The following is a 25,871-nucleotide window of genomic DNA, read 5'->3' as shown; positions in this document are numbered from 1 at the left end:
CAGGCTCCTTGCCAGGCTCTTCATTTCTTGTTGGCCCCAAACTCCGTGGGGGCCCTAAGCACTAAGACGTTCAGGTTGGCCTCTACTTGTCTGTGGCCTAAGTGAAATTTTTAACCAACATTTTCTGGTTTTAAACCCTTTCCTAGAGATGACAAAAGGGAAGTATGCTCTGGGGACCTGGCTAATCATTAGGTGCTGACCCCAAAGCACTGGCTAATGTACAGGATTTGGGAGTGGGAGGAGGCTGCTGGAAAGAGGACAAGTGGGTGCTACTGGTTGGACTGAGTTCTACGTTGCCTTGCCCCTGCTCAGAACCACCCTCCTGCCCTGGCTGTCTCACGGATTAAATCTACCTGCTGCCAGCTCCTCCTGAGGGCTCCCTTAGGCTGGCGTGAAGGGAGAAAGAGGCAGGTTGCATCAGGACAGATCCGGTGAAGTGGAAAGAAACCCACGTGGAGCCCCGAGTTGCTCGTGTAGGGGTGTAGGAATGGTGGCTGAGATGAGTGGGCAAGGGAAGCAACCTGCTGGCCTGCTTTGGCAGTCTGCAGAGGGGGAGGAGATGGAGGTCATGGACCCCTCAGGCAAGCGAGGAGGAGTGAGCATTAGTGAAAGTCATTAGACTCATCCAGCCTGTTCTAAGGGCTTGTCTATGTGGGATAACTGGCCGGAATAGCTATTGAGAAATAAGCTACTCCACAATAGCTATTCCGGTTCATTTCCCTGTGTAGATGAGCCCACAGCCTTAATTCACATTGTGGGCTGATGTGGTGGTAGTGGTGTTTGTTTGTTTTTTAAACAAAGCAACTTTGGATTAAACGAACAGCACACACTCACACGTCTCGCACACCCGCTTCTGGCTTGTGCTCAGTAAACGTGGGTGACTTGATTTAACTAGACGGAAAGAGAGAAACTCACTCTTCTGTTGGGACATTGTATGCCACGTCTGGCCCACTGCAGTTGTGTGTGACTGACCCAAAATTCCCTGTGAACTGGGACTTGTCATGGGAACCCTGAACGGGAGCCACCCTACGTTAATGCTGGTTTATCTTCAAAAGTAGGTGAAGAGTGTGGGCCAAGCCTCTGAATTTGTTCAGAGAAGGAAGAAATGGTTGTTTCCTGACTGCAAGAACCAGTCGTCATAGGGCTATACACCTGTTCAAAGACATCCTTCAGTCTCTGCAGTGGGCAGCGTCTTACACTGGTAGAGGTTAGGTGTCCGTTTGCATGCTGAGCTTTACATGGCATTTCCTGCAGGTGCCAGAATTAGCAGCAGGATGTTGACAAGCTAGCTCAGATGCATCTGCGACTGGATGTGTCAGAATGCGTCAGGACTCAACTCGGAACGAGGCCTCAGTTCTCCTCATTAGCCTGCGTTTCTGCTTGTGGGTTTTCTTCATTTTAATCATGTTCACGTAGCTCCAGCGTCTTCATTCAGAAACTTGTGTGGCGCCATGAAACCCTCCTTCCAGAGGGATTTGTGACAGGTGGTTGAGAGCGGCCCTTTAAGACACTTGCACCAAATGCTGATGATTTTCTTAGGCTCCTGGCAAAGGAAACACCAGCCAGACTGGATCACGGGATGATTCCCTGCTCTGTTCATTCCCTCTGCGGCCCCTGGCCTTGGCCACTGTCGGAAGACAGGACACTGGGCTAGAGGGACCTTTGGTCTGACCCAGTCTGGCCGTTCTTATGTTCAGACCTAAACCTGCCCATCTCTGATGGTCACTAGTTTGCTTGGGCACAGGTTGATCAGGTACGTTCCGCAGCACTGACTGTTCAAATCCCATGTTCGGGCGCCTTCCTGGTCGTCTATTGTAAAGACTTCAGCTGGTTCAAAATTCCACAATAACGCTGCTGCTGTTCACAAAACCACAATGTCATATCTCACCCCTGCTCCGGGCAATGGATTGGCTCCCTATAAAGGGTTAAATTGATTTTAAAACTTCCCGGTGAACATATAAAGCCATTCATGATCCAGTGACCCCAAGTATTTGCTTGATCTTTTGTTGCCACGCATTCTTCCGAGCACAAACACCTAAACACACATGCATCATTCTTCTCAGGAAAGCTTGCTTGTTGTCTTCAGTTATAAACTAAAGTTGACAAGTGTCAGACCTCTTGCCAAATTTACAGGGAGACTGTGGCATTCTCTCACGAGTGGTGGTCAAACAGTCAAGTCTATTCATTTTTTTAAAAGCAAACTGACAACATTCTCCTTGTCTCAGGCTTAAATTAAGTCCCTGCATGCTTGATATGAAAGCATTTCATAGAGTTTGCTGGGCTGTAGAGCATCAACCGGTTCTTTATTTGGAACCCTTTACATCAGCGAGTCCATTGAAGTCTGGGCAGGGTATTAAATGCAAAAGGCGAAAGGACAATGGGTTCCCTCTGGTTAAAAATGTTCACAGATCCAAGTTGATTAATGTTGGCAAAGTCCTTTGAGATTCTTATTTGAATTGCTCATGAATTAGGCCCCTGTGAAGCAGATGAATGTGACGATCATAAGACTGGCCAGTGGACCCTCTAGCCCAGTATCCTGTCTTTGACAGTGACCAGTACCAGAGCTTCCAAGGGAGGGTACGGAACAGGGATATTTTGGAGAGATCCATCCCGTCTTCCCCTCCTGGCGTCTGGCAGTCAGAGGATTAGGGTCACCCCAAGCGTGAGGTTACATCCCTGACCACCCTGGCTAATAGCTATTGAGGGACCTATCGTCCAGGAAGGTATCTAATTCTTTTTCCAATCCAGTTTTACTTTGGGCCATCACAACATCCCTTGGCAATGAGTTCCATATGTTAATTGTGTGTTGTGTGAATAAGCATTTCCTCTTGTTTGTATTCAAGCTGCTGCTCATTAATTTTGTGGGGTGACCCTCCTGGGTTTTTGTATTGTGGGAAGAGGTAAATAACCTTTCCCTAGTCACTTTCCCCACACCAGTCATGATTTTATAGCCCTCTATCATATCCCCCCTTAATCGTCTCTTTTTTAAACTGACCAGCTCTAATCTTTTTAGTCTCTCCTGGTACGGAAGTTGTTCCAGTCCCTTGAGCATCTTTGTTGCCCTTCTCTGAACCTCTTCCAGTTCCACTATATCCTTTTTGAGATGGGGCGACCCGAACTGCCCGCAGTACACAAGCTGTGGGCGCACCCTGGATGCATATAGTGGAATTATGAAATTTTCTGTCTTATTTTCTCTCTCTTTCCTAAGAGCGCCTAACATTCCATCTTGAACCAACACAGAAACGGAGGCAGGGATGACTAGGTAACATTCTCACGGTCACATAGGTTCAGCCTAGAACTCAGTTCTTGGACCATAACTGCTAGGCATGTATCCTCTCCTTCACCCTAAGGAAGGAATTGAACCTTCCAACTGACAAGTTCTCACTAAACAGACACTAGACTCCTCACACCGACACATTGATGCTTCTCCTTTCATTTAGCAAATGAAGCCAGGCAGGTGCTTTGATCTCTCCGACCACAGACATTTTAGGGAGGGTTGCGGCTCCATCTGTTTATTGTCACAAATTATGTATGGTTTGCTTGAATCTTCATAAATGGCTTTGCTGACAGCAGACAACAGGAATCGATACTTCCTGCTGGAGATTGATGTGTTGCGCGCCCTTTACATTTGATTCAAGGCTTTTGAAGAGTGAACTGCTTCGACTTCAAAACCAGCAACAGACTGAGCAACAGAAGCCCGCAAACATCTTTTGTACTGTGTATCCTTCCTGAGGTTTTAAGATGTGCCAGGAAGAGGGCACAAGTCGATGGAAAGTTCTCTTTTCACCTGGCAGCTTTAGCGAGCAGCTTGAGTTTAGCTTTCAGCTGAGATAAATTACGACTCTGGAGGCCAGACTGCCAGTCCCGCGGCTCTTGGAGCACTAGAGGTTGGGTTTGCTTTCTTTCCTCGGAGGTTGAATAGTAACTGTGGTAGGTGCAGGAAGACCCCATCAGCTTACCTGGCAAGCGGGAGATCTTCCTAAAGTGGCTATTGGGAGCACAGGTGCCAGAAGTGAAGTGGCTTGCTGCCCTGTCACTTGAGGAACCCACTAAATAAGAGCTAACACAGGCAGCTTGGCCCCTGGCCCTGTGTACCTGGAAAGGAGAACAAGGAATTGATACCTAGAAACCCCGGGGGTAGGGGGTCACTGGCCCAGGAATAACTGAATTCCATCAGCAGACCCCAGCAAAGGGCAGCACCCCTGGGAGCCCTCGGGGTATTTCTGAGTGCCAATGGATACAGCAGAGGTGTTTCAGAAGCAGGGGTTCTCTGCGGGAACATTTTGACTTTTCATTTAAAAAAACCCAAACCCTGAACATTTTCCTCCGCCAGCTCTTCTCTGATGAAATGTCTCAGTTTTTCACTGAAAGCAGTCTCTGGTCATGAAAAACGTCATTTTGTTGAGAACCCAGTTTTCTGAGGAAAAACATTCCCCAGGAATGGCTCTCGTATAAGGTTTGCTCGATGTAGCAAAGTGGGAACACTGCTCTCAGGCCTGGGCCTGGCTTGGGTTCTGTCTTGCCCCTCACCTGGGACAATGGGGCTGTATCTCTCCAGAGGGACATTCTCCCACCATGAGGGGATCACTGGGTGTCAGGCAGCTGCTGAAACTGTCTCCAACCATCCCCTTCTCAAATCCTCGGACCAGGGGGTGCTCCTGGGTGACAGATGGCATGACCAGAGCACTGCTGGTCCACCACTGGCCAGACGGTCCCAGGACTGGAGAGCGGCACATGGCTTCTTTGTAGGTTACACTCTGTTGTACCTGGCAGATGCTGGGCACATCTGAAAAGTGAGCCCAGTATCTCTTATTTCAGCCAGTTGGCCCTTCAGCTCTTCAGAGAGCTTTCTGGTAAATGTTAATGACCCCTCCAGTTCCCCTGTGTGGGAAGGTAGGTACTAGCCCCAAAACAAAGGCAGAGTATTGAAGTCAGTTGACCAGTGTCCCAGAGACGATGGACCTCAGGAGCTCCCTGCCCCGTTCTGTACTCAGCTCATGCCTCTCTTCCTCCTCCCTGTAAGAAGCCCCAGGGTTTGCTGTGGCAAGTGCAGTGAGAGGGGGAAAACTATCAGAAAATTAACATTTTTTTAAATTAGTTTTTTTTTTAAATAAGTTTGACTGTGTCCCTTCCACCTGTGCCCAAGCAATCCCTGCTTAATGCTGGAGGTGGGAAGAGAATGTATGTTAATGGTTTGTTTGCACATTGAATTCGTTAGTCCCCAAACTTTAGACTGGGCAAGGCAATTACAAATCCCCAACTAAACCCCTCTGTATAAATGTCAGCTGTCTGGTGGATGTCTGGCCTGACTAATTGGAGATCCTTTGCAGACATTGCTCAGGGTTGCTTTAGCATGGAGGAGAGAGAGAGTGGATCTCTTTGGCAAGTGAGGTTAGAGCCATTGGAAGAAGGTACAGCTGATCTGTAAACACAGATTGAGGCCCCATGCAGGTGGATCTCTGCCCTTAGGAATAGCTACGCTGATTTCAGTTCCACCATATGACCAGTTACAGGATTGAAGCCTTTAAATGTTTTTTCCTGCATAAGGAGGGAAGGATGAGAAACTAACCAGCAACTGACTGTTAGTTCATACTACCTCCTCTACCCTAAGGCCTTGTCTCTACTCTACGGTTTTGCCATCCAGACTTCTCGGAGAATTCCACTCCTTTGTTTAACCTTTCTGAGCAGAGTTTCCAATAATGCTAGCTGCCTGAGAGGGGCTTTCCTAATCCTTCGAGCCAACTTGGTGCCAGCTCATTCCGGGTGCAGAATCTTCAGAGGTTTACTTTTAAAGTCACTGATTCGTGGCACAGTAAAAAATAACGCTTGAATTATTGGAGCAGTCTGTGATTCCCCCCCAAACATTTAGCAATGCCCTCTAGTGTTCAGCATCAGCAGAGAGAGAATCCACGGTTGTCTGAGAAGAGAGAGAAGCCTTGGCTGTGGAAAAGCAACGACCTCGCTGCCAGAGATTTGAATAGTCATTGTTCCTATCAAAGGAGACTGCAAAATAGTTGTTACTGGACAAATACTTGTGGAGCTGCTCCCAATACCGAAATTACTGACACCAGTTCTGCAGTCATAAACCCAGACGACTGTGTGCTGCTCGCCTGTGTCAGTGGTAACTGTCTTCCTGTTTCAAAGCTCTCCAAATCACAAAGGTAAGGTGGTTTTGACATTTGATTAGCCACAGAGAACAACTTGTGCGTGCTTGACTAAGGGAGTGGGCAAGCTCAGAAGCAATCGTGGTGCTGAATACTTGAGCCTGTTGGAGATAGGGCCCTATCAGGGGAGAGTCGTGGTGGGCATGGCTCCAAAGGGACGATAAGTGGGCTGCTGGGAGAGATGAATATGAGGAAAGGAAGTGGTGAGTGAAGTCAACTGAAAACAGTTTCTTATGCTCTCCATGACTCATACATTTCATTAACACATGGGCTTGCAAATACTGTCTGGGGGCCGGAGGTGGGGAAACAATCCAGTATTCTTTAGCCTGAGCACCAACCTTCACAACAGCAGAGCACTGCCCCACGCAGCCTGAGCCACTCCGTTGTTACTCCCATGGATTCCCAATGCAGTGCTGGCGGGGGGCCATCACACTATGCCAGATGCCAGCGGGCGATATTCTGTGAAGTGGACGCATTAACCCAGATGGTGCAGCTGCTTTGCACTGAACCATCAGCACAGTCTGGGCTTAGTGCCAGCAACAGCCAGCTTCAGGGGAGTCTTTGGTGTAAGGCAATGTCAGGGCTCTCACGTAACTCCCCCTTGTGAGGCTGACACAGCGGGGAAAGACACATGGCCTGGATGCCCCTGCATGACGGTGAGGTCTGGCTGCAATATGGGTCCCTGGGGGCTGTTTGCAGCCGCCACACGTTAGAGCAGCCCTGCAGCTGCTCTAAGTTGGTTTAGTGGAACCAGCCCTGCACACAGCTATAGCTGAACTAGAGGAGTGTAAAGACAAGCTTTTGTATGCACTCTCCCCCCCCCCCCCCCCGAAACAATGCACCCTGTGTGATTTGACTGTAGCCAAGGCCCTGTCCCATCGTCTCCCAAGTCACAGAAATCCTTTCATCTTGGCCCGAAGGCCTGTGGGCAGAGAAGGGGAGCTCAATTCTCTCTCTGTGGGATACTTGTGTGTGAGATGTTACTGCTCCGGAATCCCAGATAACCATGGCTGAGCCTCCGCCCGCTTTCCAACAGAGCCAACCCCAAAGACAGGGACCAAGGGAAGAATCAGATCATCGGTGTTTCTTTGTGCTTCCCGCTCTAAAACCCCATTTGGCTGCTGGCTTTGCTACTCTGACGTAACTCCACCAGCATAAAACCTGCTGCACTACTGGTAGTGCTGTTGTTTCGAGTGCCACCTACCCCGTGAGCCACAAAGGTTTTCAGCAACCTGGGATCCCAGTTTCAAAACTTCTGTGTTCCTGTGCAACTAATGCAGATGCCACCTGACTTTAAAACCCGCCCGGGCGGGGAATCTCGCTCGTGTGCATGGGAGTGGTGGGGCGTCAGTGCTGGCCAGGGCCAGGAAGGCTTTGCTGGGGTGGGAGGTAGCGTTGCCAGGTTGCTAACTTAGGACCCGGTGGCCCAGGGCCTCTCCTGAACAGCCAGAGCATTTGACCACATGACAGGCCTTTCACGGGCAAGATTGAGGCCTCCACACCCTTTCCCTCTCTGCCTCGAGCCAGTCACTCGAACCTGGGTCCCATGAAGAGAAAAGCTAGTGCGGTCCCCACCCGCACTCTGCAGTCTCAACCCCCATGCTGTCAAGGGTGGATCTGAAACGGATCTGAAAGCATCTCTGAATTCAGGCAGCAAAGCAGCCACCCCAGTTCATCTTTACAGAGAGCGAGAGACTGATACGGAAAGTCCCTGGTGCAACATAACCAAACACCAGCCCAGACAGTCATGAACTCTGGCTCCCCCCCACCCAACCTGAAGCCTGCTGTGTCAGGCTGGTCAGGATACTGGAGGGTTGTTTTCTTTTCTCTTGCTATCGCTGCTATCAAGTAGGAGTGAACAGCTCTTGTTTATACAATGACTATCTGGCCAAAGGCTGATTTAATACCTCCCACTTCTTTTAAGTGCAAACAGACTCTAATGTGTGTATTAGGCTACTTGAATGGCTGTTCTGGTGAAATAGTAGGTTTCCAAATAATTTACTCCCAGTTAATACTTGGGCTGGGGAATCTATATAATGTACCTAAACAGCTCTACAAATCCACAGTCTGTGCACCCTGAAGAGGAGGGACCAGCATGCTAACAGATTGTTTATTATCTTTTATCAGAATGATAAACTCACCAAGTCAGCAGTACACCATGATCCCTCCCATTAGACATGCCTCAGGCTAATGCACTGGTTTCTCTATACACCCCACTCATTATTACTTCTATTCCACAATGCCCAACCAAGAACCTGGTCCCATTACACTGGGTCACAGACAGACCTATAGTTATAATATCTAGCTCCTGTATTGTGCTTTTCATCAATACCACCTCACAAAATCCCCATTTCACAGATGGGGAAACTGAGGCACAGGCCTTGTCTACACTGCCACTTACAGCACTGAAACTTTCTTTGCTCGGCTGGTTGCTATTCCGCTCGCAGAGGTGGCTTTCTTACAGTGCTGGGAGAGCTCTCTCCCAGTGCTGGAGCCGCGACTACCCAGCTACATTAAAGCGCTGCTGCGTAGACATACCCACAGAAGGGGAAGTGACTTGCCCAAGGTCACCCAGCAGAACAGGGACAGAACCAAGAATAGAACCAGGTCTCCTAAGTCCCAGTCTAGTTTTCTATCCACTGGGCCACGCTCTCTGTTTCCTAGTAGACAAGCCTTACCCTAAAGAGCTTAAAATGGAGACAGCCAACTGGTAGAGGAAAAGGATTGTAATATAAAAGCACGGTGAATAGCGTATGACCCGAGGTTGCAATATACCTATATAATAGATATATAGCTTATGTGATGCAAATAAAATATTTTGGACATTGACGCATAAGACCAAGGAAGGTCAGCAGAAGAGCACGATCCACTAAAGTCTTCCTCTGGTGTCCCACGTGACGTACATTATTACGCACAGCTGAACAACCCTGCAATAATGCCCTGGCACGGGTAAAAACGGTGCCGGGGTGGAGAGATGCAGGTCCATCGTGTATTCGCTGCTGCCTGGTGGTGTGATTCAGTCAAAGCGTATCTTTGCGTTAAGCTTCTAAAGCCTTTTTTATTTAAAGCAGAGATTGAGGTCAATGCAGAAAAATGTTCCTGCATTAAATTGCAGAACCTTACAGGGTTCCTAGTCCCCTCGGTAAGCTTTTTCTCATGTAGGGCATGATCTGGCCCTAAATAAAGTATCTCTAATTGCCAATAAAATGCAGGCAGAAGTGACAGATTTTCACTTAACACATGTTTTAAAAGGTATAATTTCTTTGCAAGGTACTTAGTTGAATTTTATATGTAAGAATTTTTCTTTCTGTTCAATCTAAAAAGACAAAACTGGGGGGGGGCAGGGGAATCCTTAGTAGAAGAGTGTAAACTCTCCTATCACTAACTTGTATGCAATTTGATGGACGATTATGGCTTCTTCAAGGTCACTTTGACCTATTATATGACTAGGAGGCTAGCATTAAAAAAAAGCAAAATCTGCTCTATGATTCATATATGATAAAGCTGGTGCCCAGTAAATATGTGTATTGAAAAGCCTGGTAATACAGGTATTATGTGTGTGCTGAACACACCTCTTAATCCTTCCATGCCTCAATCATTGTATTTAAGACATCCTATGCGTATGAAACAGCCTCCCAAACTGGAGTGTCAGAGGAAGTGGCTATGGCGTGGTTAATCAGCCCTGAGCTATTCTCAGAGTTGAAGAGGAATTTGCCATGCAATGTTTGTGGCTGACATCGCCACAGAAGGCCCCAGTAACCCAGTCCTTTCACAAGCAAACTCCCACTGACTTCACCTTGTCTGATGTGCTGGCGTAAAGACTGCCAGGGCCCAGCCCAATGTGTCTCTCTATCAGCAAGATCCCAGCCACAACTGACTGACCTTCATGAGTGGATGTGCAACAAACCCTGCCTGAAGGGACCACTCGAGGGACCGAGGAAATAGTGGGTGCTTAGTAAAGGTGGAACAGAAGGCCCCTTTCTTTGGCAGCATCAAATGGTCATAAAACAGGTATGAATGTGATTTATTCCAGCTTTCAGGCCCCTTGGTGGTGCCGCAGTGATGTAAAGGGGCCTTAGTATAAATAAGAATCAGACCCTAGAACTTACATTCCCTCTGCGCCTGCCCTTCCCCCTCTGGTACTTCCCTAGGGGGTGAATTTTTTTTTAAAGGCAAGGAAACCGACTGTCCCCTGAAATACTAGGAGAGGGGTGATTTCGCCTCTCTTTTTAAGAGAACTTGCTCATTCCATGGTCTCCATTTTGCATGCGTGTCCATGCTAATCCCTCATCCTCTCTCTGGGTGCAGCTCTGAGTTCCACTAGGATTTTGGAAAGGAGCCAGCTCTCCTGGCTCACACGAGATTGGTTATTTGTTGCAGTGCATCCCTTTAGAGCTCTGAACCTACTGGAAGCAGCAGCTCGAGCAAGGAAAACACTGTGTTGCAGCCTGGTCACCTTTTAAATGGGAGCTTTACACTCCTCTTTAGCAAAAGCCATTGCAGGGAGGGGAGGATTCTGCTGCCCTTGCTCAGGTGGCAATCAAGAGGACAACAGCCAGAAGCACGTACTACCCAATGGGAATGAAGGTGGTGGAACCTGAGGGTCAGAATGTGAACCCTTGACTCCCATGGGTGAGCAGTTATCACATGATTAGCCCCAATGGCTTCAGCGGGAGTACTCTTATGAGCAACATTAGGATCTGGGGTGGATGCTCGCTCTGCTGATGTCAACAGGAGCTTTGCCTTTGACTTCAAGCCCAGGATTTACCCCTTGTCAAAAAGTTCACGAGGAATGTGTCTCCTCTTGCAACCAACTCTGATGACTACTGGGGGGAGCAGAGGGGTGTTTTGATTTGTTATAACACAATAGGGACAGCATCTCACTTTCTTCCTGAATGCAGTTTCTTGCTGTGTACAGTCTAATGCCATTTCCTTAAGTGTGTGGGAATTAATTCAATTTCTGCCAGAAACAAAGGAAATCTAGCTCTGTGGGCCATCAAAATTGGGAGCACCAGGGTGTTTGTAGCGCCGGCTCCTGCCAGTTTTCTTTTCTTCTTTTCTCTCCCGTTGTTTGAGGAGGTTGCAGAAGGTTCTCTCAGTTTAAGGAGTTTAGTTTTTCAGCTCAAGGGAAGTCCAGCATCTTGAAGCATAAACATGGTTGGGCTCAGGATGGCTTTAAGCCTAGCTCCTCAGAGCCCTTTGTACCCACTGCTCTTTTGAAAGCCCACCGTAGTAGCTTATTTTGCTTGAATTTAAGTCCACCAAGATACTCCTCCCTGATAAAGTCTGGACCTTACCCACCAAAGCATCCAATCTGCCAGGGAGCATGCATGCTCCTGGGTGGAGAACGGCGTCCTTTTTTACCCTGGTGCTGCAGCCAAACTGAAAACGACGGGGCACATGACTCCAGGCTCAGAGAGGCGGGTAAAGCCAACAGGTGTGTGCACAACATTGCTAACTGACTGAAAAAATAAAGCTTGGGATCCGTGCCCTGAGAGTGGTGGAAAGGCCTGGGAATAGCAAGCACAGTGACACTGCAGAGGGCCCTCTCTGTCTCCATGGATCTTAACCTTGTTGCTGAGCCTCCACACACAGGTTCCTCACAAGGACAGCAGCTTACCTCATGTCCTGTGTACACATCGTGGGCCTTCCAGTGGATACTTCTCCCATTAAAGCCTTGCTCTTGCCAGACAACCCTGTAGGCTTACATTGGCTTGCCATGCAATGCCCCCCGAGAAGATTCAAACCCTCCACACGTCCCCACTCAATTCAGACCTTCCCTAGCCGGCTGCAGGAGAGAGGTTTGCTCTTACAAAAGTTCTCAAGGGGCTGAATTGAGTCATGTACTGACAAGATATCTCCAGACCCTGTTTAAAAACAAAACGTTAGTTTCATGCACTGTAGGAGGTGAGGGCTGGATTGTTTTTAATCAATTGCATCAAAACTATTTGTACATTTGAGAATTCTACATTGTTTTTTTAAAGCAACAACCACAACAAAAACCCAGCACGTGCAAGGCCTGGGCATAGCGACCAGTTTCAAATGTGTGTATGCAGCAGCCCCTCCCCATCCACCGAACCATTGTAAATACTCCAGTTTTTCACCTGGAATGGTGCCGCCCATCTGCAGATGCCGAGGCACTGTACAACACTAACAAAGCAAGCTTCCCAGCACCGGGGGAGGCTGGGGGATTTTGTTACCCCCCCTGGAGAGAATGGGCAGGTGAGACTTGTTCTGTTGGGTGTCTCAAGCTGGGCCCTAAAGAGAAGGGGCTGCTCTTGAAAAAGTTGGGCTAAGTGACTTGTCCAAGTCTCAGGCAGAACCAGGAGTGGAATCTAGATCTCTTGACTCACCTGCTTGTGCGCTCAGCATTCGATCCCGTGCCCCTTTCTTATGCTACCCATGACATTAAACAGTGGGCCTTCCGCCGAGCGTGACAGTGCACACCGGGCACCTTCAGATCGAGAGATCTAGGCACGGTTCAAAGACACAGTGAAGGACAAATGGAATTGTGCTGAGGACGTTCAAATGGAACCTCTCGGCACTGGCAGCCGCAGTGAGAGTAGAAAACTGGGTGCCAGGGTTCCTGGAGTGTGTCCCCAGCAGCTGCCACTGACTCACATGGGGATTCTGAACAAGTTATTTAACCCCTACCTCATTTTACGCATCTATGAAATGCCAGGTGTAATAATACATCCCCTCCCTCACAGCCGCCTTGTGAGGCTGAATTGTTTGGTAAGTACTTGGAAAGCCTCAGCTGAGAGGCATTACAGTACACATGTGAGTTCAAATATCATTACTACACCTCAAGTCCAAAGAGCAACGCTTCCTGGACAAAGCGTTCTCACAAATGTGTTTTGTCGTCATTGCTGCAGCTCTTGGAGTGCTGAGAAAGAGGAAAGTCTTGCTAGACTCCAAGAGGAGATCAGGTTCATTGGTGCTCATATCCTGCAAGGCTGCATCTGGAATTTGGATGCCCTAGATTTATTTTTCAGTCCCAATCAGAGCCTTCAGCATTCCCTAAAAGTAAAGAGGGAAGTTGACTGGTAAATCTCAGTGGTGTGGTACGCTGTGACTCGGATGCTGTCTGAAATTGATTTACTTCTGCTGGACTCTCAGTTGGGTCGGCTCTATATGGGACACGTGCGTTGGAGCATCGTTGTCTTGTTTTCAAACTGTTGACTGTGAAGTGTTAGATTTCGTTCACCCTTCTGGATCTCATTTATAGCTGCTGTGAACCTTCGGCCAAATGTTTGTGTGTGGTTCTGGAGTAACAATTGTTTGAGCTACATTCCATTAGCTCCTGCACAGCATGTAAACACGGCCAGACATTCAACCTGAGTGCTTCTCTAGGGACATGACTGGCTGCTCTTCAGAGGGCCAGCGATCACCTGCGGTTTGTTTCAGAGTGAATAGCTCAGCTCAGTCTTTGCTGTATGTTGTCTAATTATAGACATTATGTTGCAAATGGCTTTTGAAGCTGTTAATGGTATTACTGGTGTTATTCTTCTAGCTGTTAATTATAACAGATTTGTTTGGGATGCTTTCCCGGTTTTCAGCTGTAATTGCTCTCCTTGTTCCCTGATGTCTTGCAGTTCAGGGTAAGCCCTATAGTTTTCGTAGAGGATGTTCACCTCCCCTGCTGAAAATTATTGTATAGTGTTACTTGTGAAGAATGGCTGCCATGTTCCACCCCAGAGTTGGCTGCATTTCCATATTGGGCAAGTGCTGCAGCTCTAGAAATGGATTCAGCAAGATCCTTATGCATGGGGCTAACATTACCCAGGTAAGTCCCACTACATTTTAAGTGAGGCACATGCCTAAGTTCCTTGCTGAATCAGAGCTGTGGCCCATAAAGCAGTGTAGGATTCTTCCTGCTAAGTCAGCAATCTAAGGTATTATTACTAAAGTGCTACATAAGAGTGGGGCATTATTATTAGGTAGGAAAATGGGAAAATATGAGGTGGATTGCTTCTCTTTTATTGTCATTAAACTCTAAAGGGGTCTATTCACTCTGCACAGAAAACCCCAGATTTATACAGCAAGCTGGAGTGCTTTGGTTTTGTTTTCTTTTGTTTTGTTTCAGGCTTGTTCTTAAATTTTCAAAATACCAATAAAGCAAACACGGAAGAAAAGGCTTTTGGAAATTCTGGGCCCAGTCCTGCATGCAGAGCTTCTGCTGAGCTCTCACTGGGATTTTAGTGCAGGAAGAACTTACAGGATTGTACTTTCTCTGCTGTAAGAGGCTGTAAAGCTTTACTACCAAGAGCTGATAAAATTCAACTTCAAAACAAAGCAAAATAAACTTGCCTTGATTGATAGCTTTCTTAGCTCTCCTCCATTGTCGGTCATTAGTATGCTTTCCCCTGCCTTTCCAGCTCTGAAGTCCTTGTTTAGATAAACTTGAAAGCTAAAGGAAATTTGGCAGGCTGGGTCTTGCCCTATGGGAAGGGCAGATAGTGTCACCTTTAATGTAAATAGGTCCTATTGACTGGGGCTGGGAATTACTTGTCAACAATAAAGCTACCTTATGTGGTGGCTGTGTACACACAGTTGCATACAATGAACACGGCTTTTATGTTTGGTGAGCTAACCTATTAAAGCTGGTCAGGAAATGAGATGGGGAACAGAACTGACTCAGTAACTTGACTCAGATTAGTGTATGTGCACGCCCCCGTGCATGTGAGTGCGTTGTTTGCGGTGTTGTAGCAGTGTTTGTCCCAGGACAGTGGAGAGACAAGGTGGGTGAGGTAATATTTTTATTGGACCAACTTCTGTTGGTAAAAGAGACAAGCTCTTGAGCTCCGCAGAGAAGATATTACCTCACCCACCTTGTCTGTGTGTGTGTATAATAGATATTTGTGTATTGGGACTTCTATAGGGCTTTTAACAATGAGCGTAATTAACGATTGGAACAACTTACCAAGGGCCGTGGTGGATTCTCCATCACTGACCATTTTTAAATTAAGATGGGATGTTTCTCTAAAAGCTCTGCTCTAGGAATTAGTGTGGGGCACGTTACGTAGGAGGTCAGACTAGATGCTCACAATGGTCCCTTCTGGCCTTGGCATCTATGGATCTATTACACTGTTTCCCAGCCTCTCTTGGCTGCATCCTAACAAGCAAATCAACTTGATCTGATGGAGCTGTGGTTTGACTCTTACCTGGCTTATTTAGGGATGATGAGAAGAAACACGAATCTGAAGGCTAGTACAACTCGTGCAAAATAACAAAACTGTCAACACTATGCTTGAGTAAACCAGGAACTGGGCAATACAGCCAATGGAGTATCAGGTTTACACCAGAAGTACAGCGTCTGGGCCAGCCCCTCAGCTGGTGTAATTCAGCATGGCTCCAGCAGGGTCTGCATGGAGCTACGTTGCTATGTACGAGCTGAGGATCTGGCCTTACACTTTTGGTTCTCCATTCTTTGGTTGGAGGGCTTTCCAAACTCTCCCGCAGAAGCCTGGACCAGGGCCTTCGCTCCACACCAGGGGTGAATTTGAAATGTCCTGTTGCCATGACTCCGCCGCCTGAGGGAACGATTTCAGCAGGCCTTTGTGAAGGATCCTGAGTTGAGTAGGTGTCTTACCTACGAGGTGGTGGCTGGTGTCCCGTTTGGTAAAAGCACCTGCCTGTGCCGGAGCGGCTATTGCACTCCTGTTGCTGCAAATGTTTTCACGATGCAAAGGCCGCTTGCCAATGGGAAAAAATGCTCACGCTCTCTGTCTCAAAGGGTTATTTTGTCATGAGAACAGTGCACTGAGTGTTGCCTCGGCCCTTATTCAGTCTGCCCAGCGGCCCCTGCAAAAATCCCAAATACAAGGCTGCACATTGCTGCTCCAGAGAACAGAAGTAATAGGAGAGGATGGGGGTGCGCAGCAGCTGTGGATGGCTCTGGGTGTCAGCCCACTTGTTTGAGAGTAATCAAAGGCTTGGTCTACACTACGGACATGTGTGGGTGTATAACTATACCGCAGCTATACCGACCAAACTCCTGGTGTAGACAGTGCAGTATCAATGGGAGGGCTTCTCCCATCCACACAGCTACCGCCTCTCGGGGAGTTGGAGTTCCTACACTGATGGGAGAAGCTCTCCTGTTGGATGGAGTAGGTAGCATCTTCACTAAGTGCCGCAGTGGCGCTGTATGTGTAGACAAGACTGGTGCGGGCGCAAAGAACCCCTGGAGAGCATGATGTGTGAACTCTGCCCCCTTTGCCAGTATAGGGGCATAAATAAAAGCTCTTACCCATTGTCTGCTCCCGGCTCCTTTTCCCACGTGCCTGGAGGGGTCAGGCAGAACAGAGCTTGCTTTTCTGGGTTTAACATTAGGCCGTTGTACGACTGGAACATGCTGGCTTTTCCTTGATTGAAGTGACTCACTCCTGAAGGCTGCATGAGCGCAGGCAATTGGTTAGGTGCTTTTCTTCTGCAGTTATGCCTCTGATCCTGGCCCTCACGTTCGAACCACCATTTTTTCTGTCTTTGTTCCTCCCTGAGCTCTGTAAAGCTCTCTCTGGTGCACTGGTTGTAAGTCCAGGCTAGATGGGAGCTGAGCAAACACCCCCCCACAGCTCTCACAATGTGCTTCAATCCAAACTCGGAACACGGCTGAGCGTCAAGCACCAGACCAGCAATTATGCAAAATCACAGGCAGACTGTCACACGCCCTCTCCAGGTATGGACACAGCTCTCCAGAGACTAAAAGACACTGAGTGACCCCCCGTATCTCCATCTTCCGACACTGACATCTGCGGTGCGTGTAGGTTGTAACTGTTATGCCATTATTTTCCAAGTGCTGTGCCTTTACATTTCTACAGCATCTTTCTGGTTGCCATTTGGTGGCCGCCGTCCCATGTCGACTTCATGTTTGCTCTTCATTGTGCATTTGCAGTTTATTTAATCCAAAATAAGCCATTTGGGCTGGTTCTTCTCTGTCTGTGGAAAAGCGTAACAACCATCCCCTTGACCAGGTGGGAGTCAAACTCTGAGTCTTGGCATGCCATGGCCTTCAGCTACTTAAAGGCTGAATTTTTATCTCAGACATCTAGCCCCTGTGCCACATCCTGCCTGTTCACTCTCTCTACTGAGATCAATATCCAGCTGGAAGAGAATCGTCACCTACTTGTGCGCCCGGCAAGTCTTGCTCTTTCGTAAGCATTCTCCTTGGATACCCCTTCAACCTCCCTTTGCACTCTGCCTTGGCCTTCAGATGCCATTCTTACCTCTGTCAGTTCCCTGAGTATCTTCAGAACCTCATCCTGGCCAACATCCACTACCTCTTGCTTGACTCAACCAAAGAAAAACCTTTCCGAACCCTCCAGTAACAGTGAACTCTGCAGAGAGGTAGTTGGGGTTGTTTTATTTCTGGTTTTGTTTCTTCCTTCAGTGTCAGGAGTGCTTATACACTGTCGCAAAAGAAGGGGAACCTTTCGGATGCCTTACTCTTTTCCGGGTTCAGCCCTGTTTGTGTAGACTTAAGAACCGAAGATGCGACTTCCCATGCTCCAGTCACACTTGTGGGATAATCATGTCTGTTTCATATTGCAACCCTCAGAGCTTGACTTTGCAATAACCCAGGAGCTTTCAGGTTTAAGGGAAACAGTATGTTACTACTAAATCTGAAATGGAAGGAGTCTCATAGCCGAGAAGAAACTAGAAACAAGTTGACAGTACAATTCACATTGTCATCCTCTTATTTCCTGGGTGTAGGATTCCCTCCCAGAATCCATGTCACTTTGTTTGGCACAGGAGAGAAGGCTGGGGTGCCTTTAGGCAGAAAAAGTGAAAGTTAAAACTGTTATTTTTATTGTTATTGTTTTGAAAGCTGCCATCTGACGCACACAACACATTCAGTTAAAAATGTGAGATTTTCTTTTCATGCTAACTTTCTGTCTGGTCACATGAAAACACTACACAGAAAAAGAAAAATAATGTACAGGGAAAATGGTAGGGGGAAAGCCTGATTTCTAATGAGGATATGAAAGCACCCATTTAAATAGACTTTTAAATCCATGTGAATCAGAACACTTCCTTCCCTCTCCAATGGCTTTTTTTGAACCAGGTAAATTTTAATAACCTACAATCAAAAATCTGCTATTTCAGTATGGCCCTGGTGTGCTAAGTATCAATTAGCAACAGACATTCTTGGTCACTTTACCGCATCTCAACAGGACTGGAGCTAAGATGAAATGAGAAAGTGATGAAAATAATAATAATTTTCGGGAAATCATTAAATAGAAACCAGAATTGCTATGTAAATACCATGGAGCGGTTTGTGTAATGTGTTAAGCCAGTGATAACTAACTTTCAATGCAAAAACATCTTGTTTCCCACCCCTTCCCCCCACTTTTCCTAAAGAGACTAGCTCTTCAATCAGTGATGCTTCCCGATATCCCTAGGAGCTAGGGAAATAACATCCTTGTTTTACAGATTGGGTATTGAAGCACAGAGAGATTAAGGCCAAAACTTTCAATCCTGAGTTCCTAAAATCATCTGTCTAAATCCACATTTAGGACCCAATCCCACAAGCGGACCTTACAGCTACACTGAACCCCACTAAAGTCAACGGGTCCACTTTGCAAGATCAGGGCCTTACGCACCCATATGAAAGTGACCTGATGTCCAAGTACTATATATGATCTCCTGATGCTAGGACAGGGACACAGGGAAAGCTACTTAGCGTGTAACCTCTTTGGGGGCAGGGCCTGTCTTTTTGTTCTGTGTTTGTAGAGCACCCAGCACAATGGCGTCCTGGTCCAGGAGACAGTAATACAAATAATATTTATTATTATTGCATGTTAGGCCCTGATCCTGCAAGCACCTATCTGCTCACAGGGTTATACTGCTATATGCATAACTGTTTGTGGGATCCAGGCCTTCGTTTAGTAAGCTAGCTCTTCCTACTTCTAATACCCTTAGATTCTAGATGTTTGATTCGCAGCAAAGAGCCTGATCCTACTCCCACCAGTGTCAATAGCAAAAATCAAACTGTCTTCAGTCGAAGCAGAACCAGGCTCTGTGAAAGCACGATCACTTTACTGTATTTCACCTGTTTTCAGCAAGGTGCAGGATGCTCCCAACTCCCGTCAAAGTCAGTGGGAAGCGAGGCTGTTCAGCAAGCTCTCACTGACTCTGCTGGACCAAGCCCAAAGGGCTGAAACACGCTCAGTCCCACTGAGTTCAGCAAAACAAAGGGACCCTTCCGGAGGAGCTGCAGATACCATAAGCCTGCCTGCTGTAAGATCAATTAACCTTTCCTATTAGTGAAAAATTAACAAACATGTGCAAGCCCAAAGCAAGCACTGAGGACAAAGTGCAATTATTTGGGGATTTATCATAAATCATTACTTCCTTTGCTAGGCAGCAGGGAAGCTTCTCCAGCTTTGTGAAGCAAGCTGTTCTTGGTCAGTATCTTTTGCAGAAGTCTGGGGAATACTGAATGTGGCTAAGGGTAGTTTTTCCTCTGGGCTGATCTGAACACTTCAGGATAGCCCTCAGTACTCCTGCATTACCAATGACAAAATATGTCATTGCTGGGGGGGTGGGTTTCAACTCTTGTCATCTTTGCTTGGTAATATTCCCACCTAGCATTGATCAGACACTATTTCAAACCTAAAGGCACCTCGGTAAAAGGAGAGCGCGCTGATTTTCAGAGTTCCTGTGCAACACCGGCAAGGCAAAGTATCTTCCATGCTTCCCTCTGCTGCTTCCTCCCCTCCAGGGTAACACCCTACTACTGCTACCAGCCAGTGAAGTGGCTCCTTTTAGCTCAAGCCAGCAGGTGCTTGTGATGCTGAGGCCAGTCCCCAATACAAATCTTGCCCAGCCAAAGCCACCCAGGATGCCAGGGCAGCCAGAGTTCCTGGCTCCCCTGGGCCGGGCTTGGCGGCAGCTCCTCAGCTTGCGAGAGGCTGGAGGGACCACTGGGAGAGGAGGCGGCGGCAGGGAGACAAGCCGCAGGCAGCAGGTGGCGGCCTTGCAAGGGCTGCTGCCGCTCCGGCTCCCGGGCTCGGGGAGTCCAGCCCGGACTTTCCTTCCCGCTTTGGGGACCGGGTGGAGGGGTGGGGTGGGTTGTTTTTTTTTTTTTCCTTCTTCTGTTTGTTTGTTTAGCGTGGTGCCAGGAACTCGGCTCCCACGTGGGGCGGACTCCCAGGTGCTCCGCGGAGCGGCCAATGACAAGGCAGCGCTCCCGTAGCGACGGGCCCTGACACTTCTCGTAACATAGACAGGGGCGAGGCAGCCAATGGGAAGTGGAGGCCGAGGCGTCGGGACCTCACTGGGTTCAGGGCCCCCCCCCCGCCGCCGATGCATTCCCCCCCCACCCCCACCCGTGTCCGGGGCCCGCGGTGTCTCTGCAATTCGGGGGCTGCTGCGAGGCGAGGGTCTGGGGGGGGGGGCCCGTGCTGAGCCCCAGGCGACGGGGCGGGGAGGAAGGGGGCTCGCCCGGTCCCCTGGGATTCCCTGCTCCCCGGCAGGCTGGAAGGGACGAGCCGGCTTTCCCCGGGGCAACCGGGCGCTGGGAGGCCCAAATTGACACCTGCACGCGGGGGTGCGGGGGGGGGAATCTTCTACCCCCCCCCCCTTTCTGGGGCTGGGAAGTAGCAACCGGACCCTGTAACCGCCACAGGCCAACGGCCTCCCGCAGCGTCGGGGTCTCGCCCCCCCCTTTCAACCCCATCCCCCCAACCCCCAGCTTTTGCAAGGGGAGACATCTGCCTGGCGGGCGTGCGGGTGCGCGCGCGACTTTCCCTTTCGTGCGTTCCCCTTTTACTATTTAAATTGATACGTTTCATTACTAGGGAGAAAAATAAAATATTCCTTTGATACACAAAATCAAATTGATATTTAGCCTCTGCTTACTTTTTTATGCATGGCTCCTTTTCCCCGCACGGTAGTGACAGATTGTTTGAGCTGGAAGGAAAAGCCATTCCAAGCTAATTAAGCAGCCATTCCAAGCACTATTTGCAAGCGGGACGCTGAGAAGCGGCGGCGTTTGTCAGCGCTCGGCCCCCGCGTGGCTTTGACTGACAAGCCCGTCGCTGGAGTGGCAGCCCGGGCGGCCTCCGCCAATGGACAGAAGGCAGCCGGCGCTGCCCCTTGCCGATTGGTCGGATGGATCTGTTTGATGGACGGCTGCTTTTTTTTTTTTTTAAAGCGCGGGGGGCGGGGGCGCGCTGCGGTCCCCACGTGGGGGGAAGGCAGGGCGGGTTGGGTCTGTGACGTGGGGCGCGAGGAGCCATTTTGTGCTAATAGCGGCTGCCCGGGCGCGGAGCCGGGGGTGTCTCTGCGGAGCCCCGAGCCCGGTGCCGGGGCGGGCCGAGCGGCGCGGGCGAGCCCTGCCAGCGGGGGCTGCTGTGAGCCCTGCCCGGCTTGCACGCCTCCCTCCCACCCCCCTCCAGGGCAGGTGCAAGACCCCCACGCGCGCGCGCTCACTCTCGCGTGGGCGGAACCTCGCCCCGCGTGTGTCTCCCTGCGGGGCCTCAGCCGAAGCCCCCTGTTCCGCGCGTGGAAAGGGCCGGGCCGGGCTGCTGCGGGCGGAGCTCCCCCGGGGGGATGCCCCGCAATAGCCGCGGGGGCTGGGCCCGCAGCCTGCCCCACGGGCGAGGATTGTCCCGCGGGGGAGCCCGGGCCCCAGCAGGCCCGTGGGCCGGGCGTTTCCGAGGAGGGGCTGGGCAGCTGACCCGAGCCCGGAGCGCCTTGTTGCGGGCTTCGCACCCGCAGGCCGGGCCCCCCGACGGCCGGCCGGGCCCACGCGTGCCGGCTCCTCGTGTGTTTCCCCTGACTCAGGAGCGTTCCCATCTGCCGAGCGGACGGCATTGACCGTGTCCCTGCGGGACCTCGGAACCATCTTCCGGGAGGGGAAAACAAGGGTGGGCCCCAATCCCCGCTCCGGGCCGCCTGAGGCGCTTTCCTGCCTGCCTTTCTGGGTGTTGCACTTACTCGGCCTAGGCTCGAAAGCAGAAGTTTGCAAACACGGGGCGCGTAAAGGCGGCTGCAGATCAGCCCTCTGCCGGGGGGACCCTCTGCGGCTGGGCTCTTGTTTGATGTAAAGGCTCAACCCCTTCTCCCCCCCCCCCCCATTGGCCCCGCAGCAGTTACAATACACATCGCTTTGGAGGGCGTGTAAACCCCGGGATATTCCAGTCCGGTCGGGTGCGTGGGTAACTTGAACGACGTGACCCCAGTTCTTCACCACAGCGGCTCCGACTCGAGAGGCGCCCAGGGGAGGAAGAGGGGAAACGGGTCGTGACGGCAGAAAGGGCCGATCCCCTTTGGTAGGAGCAGCGGGCAGAAAGCATCCCAGGGGATGCGGGCCTGGCTGGTCGTTGCGGGGGGGGGAAGGAAAGCCATTCTGTGAGCCCCCCGCAGGCTTTCTCGGTGGGGAAGGCTATTCCCCCCCCCCCTCATTGTTCTTGCCCCATTTTATCGCTGCTAAGTCTTAAGAAGGGAAAACAGGCAAGCGGCGGGGCGCTCCTGGGCGCTTTCTAGTAGCTAATGGGCCTGCTAAGCTGCTGCCGGAGGAGGCGGGGGGAAGGTGCTCGTCCGCGGGGAAGGTGCTCGTCCCCCCCCCCCTCCCCGCCCGGAGGGACATTCCGAATTCGAGCCGTGCACACGGGGCGGCTTTGCAGCGGCCGAGCCGCTTTCCGAGGCCAAGCCGGCCCGGCGCCGTTTCCCCGCCTCCCCACTCGCGTCCCAGGGCTCCCGCGGCAGCCGAGCGGGGCGGGGCGCTCCCCGGCCGGCCGCAGCCCCCCCCAGCGGCGGGGCAGGGCCGGGCCGGGGGCGCCTTCCCCGACACAAGATGGCATTGTGACGTTCCCGCTGCCGGCGCCCATTCGCCGGCCGAGCCGCCCCGCCCCGCCCCACGTGGGCTCCCCGCGCTGCCATTGGCCCGGCCCGGGGACGCTGGGGCGGCTTTTTGTTACACTTCACTCCCTCTCCGGAGCGCTCTCGCGCGGCGGCGGCGGCTCGGCCCCTCGTGCGCTGCCTCCTGCCTGCGGAGTCTGTGGGTGGCACCGCCGGGGTCCCGGGGCGCGCGGCGAGAGGGGCAGGGCAGGGCAGGGCAGGGGGGATTCCAGCCGCCGCTCCCCGGGAGCATGCGTTCTCCGCCGGGCTCCGGCCCCCGGCGGCCGGGGGGCCCCGCGGCTTGACCCCGCCGGCGAGGAGCCCTCTTCGGAAGCGGACCCCGCCGCCGCCGGGCTGTGGAGCGATGCGGCCGGCGAGGAGCTGAACGGGCGCCCGGGAAGCGGGAGTTCGCAGCCGAGCCCGAGCGGCTGGCGGAGCCCGAGCGGCTGGCGGAGCCCGGCTCGCCCTTTGCCCGCACGCGTCGCCCGGGAAGTGGCCTGGCTTCGGCGCCCCCCCCCCCCCGCACCCCACCCCGACCCTTGTCTTCGGGCGGCGGCAGGATTTGGGGGTTTTCTCGGCGCCGAGCAGCGGGCGGCTGGATCGTGGAGAGCGGCGGGCGGCAGCCCCGCGGGCTGAGGAGCGGCGCAGCCTGGGTTGACTCTCCGCCTTCGGGGGCCGGAGCCCGCAGCGCCCCCGGGGGAAGGAAGGAGGGAGCGGGCAGCAGGATGCCGAGGAGCGGGCGCTGCCCCGCGCCCCCCGCCGTGTGCGCCTTTCGCCCGAGGGGAGCCCGGCTCCTGCGCCCGGGGCTGGCGAGCTTGCCCGCCTGCTAGGCGCCCCGAGCTCGCACCGCCCGGGACTCCGCTTCTTCCTTTGTTCCAGTTTTGGCCCCTCCGGGGCAGCTTCGTGGCCGAGCCGCGGCCCGGCCCGGGCTCGCCTGAGAGCAGCAGGCGCTTGGGGCCGGTGGGGGAGTGACTTGGGGGCCGGTGAACTCCTGCGATGTACCCCCAAGGCAGGCACCCGGTAAGTCCTCGCTGCCCCCGGGCGTTTCCCTTGCAACCTATTTCCCTCCCCCACCCTTGATCTTTGGGGCGGAGGGGGGGGGGGCAGAGGCGATGGGTGTGTCAATCTGTCCGTGCATCGCGGTGATGCTTGTGCACCCTTGAGACCGGAGTGTGCCCCCGGGCTCCGCGTCTCCAAACAAACAAGCCGGGGAGCCTCGCGGGGAAGCAGGGGCTCTCCCGGTGCCAGGAAGCGCCCCGACGCCCCTGCCACCCAGCCTGGGAAACTTCAGGGGTAGCGAGGGGATCTCGGACCCCTGTTGGAGCCTGTTTATTTGGGGGAGGGCTGGCTCCTGGGGAAGGGACTGGAGGGCCAGGCATCTCTCCCTGGTCTGTAAACGGCTTGTTTTCTTCCTTGTCTGCCTGTGTGTACCCCTAGGCTCCCCACCAGCCTGGGCAGCCGGGCTTCAAATTCACAGTGGCTGAGTCCTGCGATAGGATTAAGGATGAATTCCAGTTTTTGCAAGCCCAATATCACAGGTAACTCTCTCTGTCTGCCTGTCTCCCTCCCTGCTTAGCAAAGGTTAAATGTTTAATGACAGATTTTAAGTGCACACTAGAGCATGTATTAAAATGTCTTTAGAAGAGCAATTTATGGCTCTGTGTTGACTAGCATCAATCGCCAGCCAAGGCTCCTTTTGTTCCTCCCTGTTTGTCATTTCGGAACTGCCCCAGTTTTTAACCCTCTGCCTCCTGGGCTTATCGGAAAAGCTCTAGTAACCCCTCCAAATCCCTGCTGGATGGAACCTTTGTTTGTCACTAGGGTCCCCTCCCCCCTTTGATCCATTCTAAGAAACACCCCCCACCCCCAGCAAGGTTCCTGTTTTGCCACGAGGAATCCCCCAGAAAAAAAAAAATACCCTCTTGTTCTGCTGAAATTTCCCATCTTTCTAGCTTGCAAGACGTCTGCTAGCCTGCCATTGAGCAGAAACCTGGCAGTACTAAGGGGCTATTACAAAAACAAACAAACAAAAATCTACTGATCTGGGGTGATGTGCTTCTAAGAAGTGTTACTCAAGATGGTGTCTCTCTTTCCCCGCCCCCCCCCCGCCCCCACTTGACTTGTCACTTCATCACTGCGGGTTCTTAAACATATATTTATTCTGTTTTATCCTCTTAGTCTTAAAGTGGAATATGATAAGCTTGCTAACGAAAAGACAGAAATGCAGCGCCATTATGTTATGGTAAGAGACTTTAATCAGATTTTGTATCCGACTGCACATGGCATTCGCTGATGATGGAGCAGTGAAATGGGCCAGGGGATGGTGGTGATGCGGGACCCTTAAAATGAGTATTGCCCATTCAGAACAAGTTGTCTTTATTCTGTGCCTTGCTTGGGGCCGGATGGTTCCTATCTCTAAACATTACAGCTGTCCCTTCAGTGTTATCTGCCTGGCGGGTTGTGAACCATCCTCTAAGGAGAAAAACAATACTTTTGGTGACCAGTGTTCCTGCCCTGTTTTGACAGGCATTGATCCTCTTGTGTCCTCCCTTTATATTTACCAAATATCTGACTTGTGCCTGAGGACAGCAGACTTAAAAAGATTGGAAACCTAATACAAGTCTCCTGTTAACCCTCTTCCCCTGACACTCCCAAAGAGGATTTTGAAGCATTTAGAGGCAGGAGTTCTGCTGACTCTGTATCACAAGAATCCATGTTTGTATCGTTGCCTAGTTAAAACTTCAGCCCCCTGTAAGCACGCATTTTGCAACTTGCTGACCCTGGAGTGTTTGGACTAACTTCTGATGTTAGGAGACAGGGGTCAGACTGCTCCTTGTTTTGCCTGAGGCCAGAGAAGGCCTG

The 25,871-nt window shown here is 51.2% G+C and overlaps 1 protein-coding gene across 9 annotated transcripts in view; it reads left to right on the top strand.

Annotated features, from left to right (window-relative positions):
* Positions 1–23,559: 23,559 nt before the first annotated feature.
* TLE3 (TLE family member 3, transcriptional corepressor) overlaps positions 23,560–25,871 on the top strand; it is a 44,843-nt gene continuing 42,531 nt past the window's right edge. For 8 of the 9 annotated variants that reach the window (XM_084641497.1, XM_084641493.1, XM_084641492.1 and 5 more), the window contains exons 1-3: positions 23,560–24,029; positions 24,447–24,547; positions 25,188–25,251. In XM_084641497.1, the coding sequence (XP_084497623.1) occupies positions 24,006–24,029; positions 24,447–24,547; positions 25,188–25,251 (189 nt within the window). In that variant the 5' untranslated portion in view covers positions 23,560–24,005. The remainder of the gene's footprint in view (positions 24,030–24,446; positions 24,548–25,187; positions 25,252–25,871) is intronic. The other variant, XM_084641494.1, reaches the window with a different exon arrangement.

Source organism: Lepidochelys olivacea (genome assembly GCF_965140295.1).
Source record: "Lepidochelys olivacea isolate rLepOli2 genome assembly, chromosome: 10".
In the NCBI taxonomy this organism is placed as follows: Eukaryota; Metazoa; Chordata; order Testudines; family Cheloniidae; genus Lepidochelys; species Lepidochelys olivacea.
This window is presented reverse-complemented; position numbering and strand designations above follow the sequence as displayed.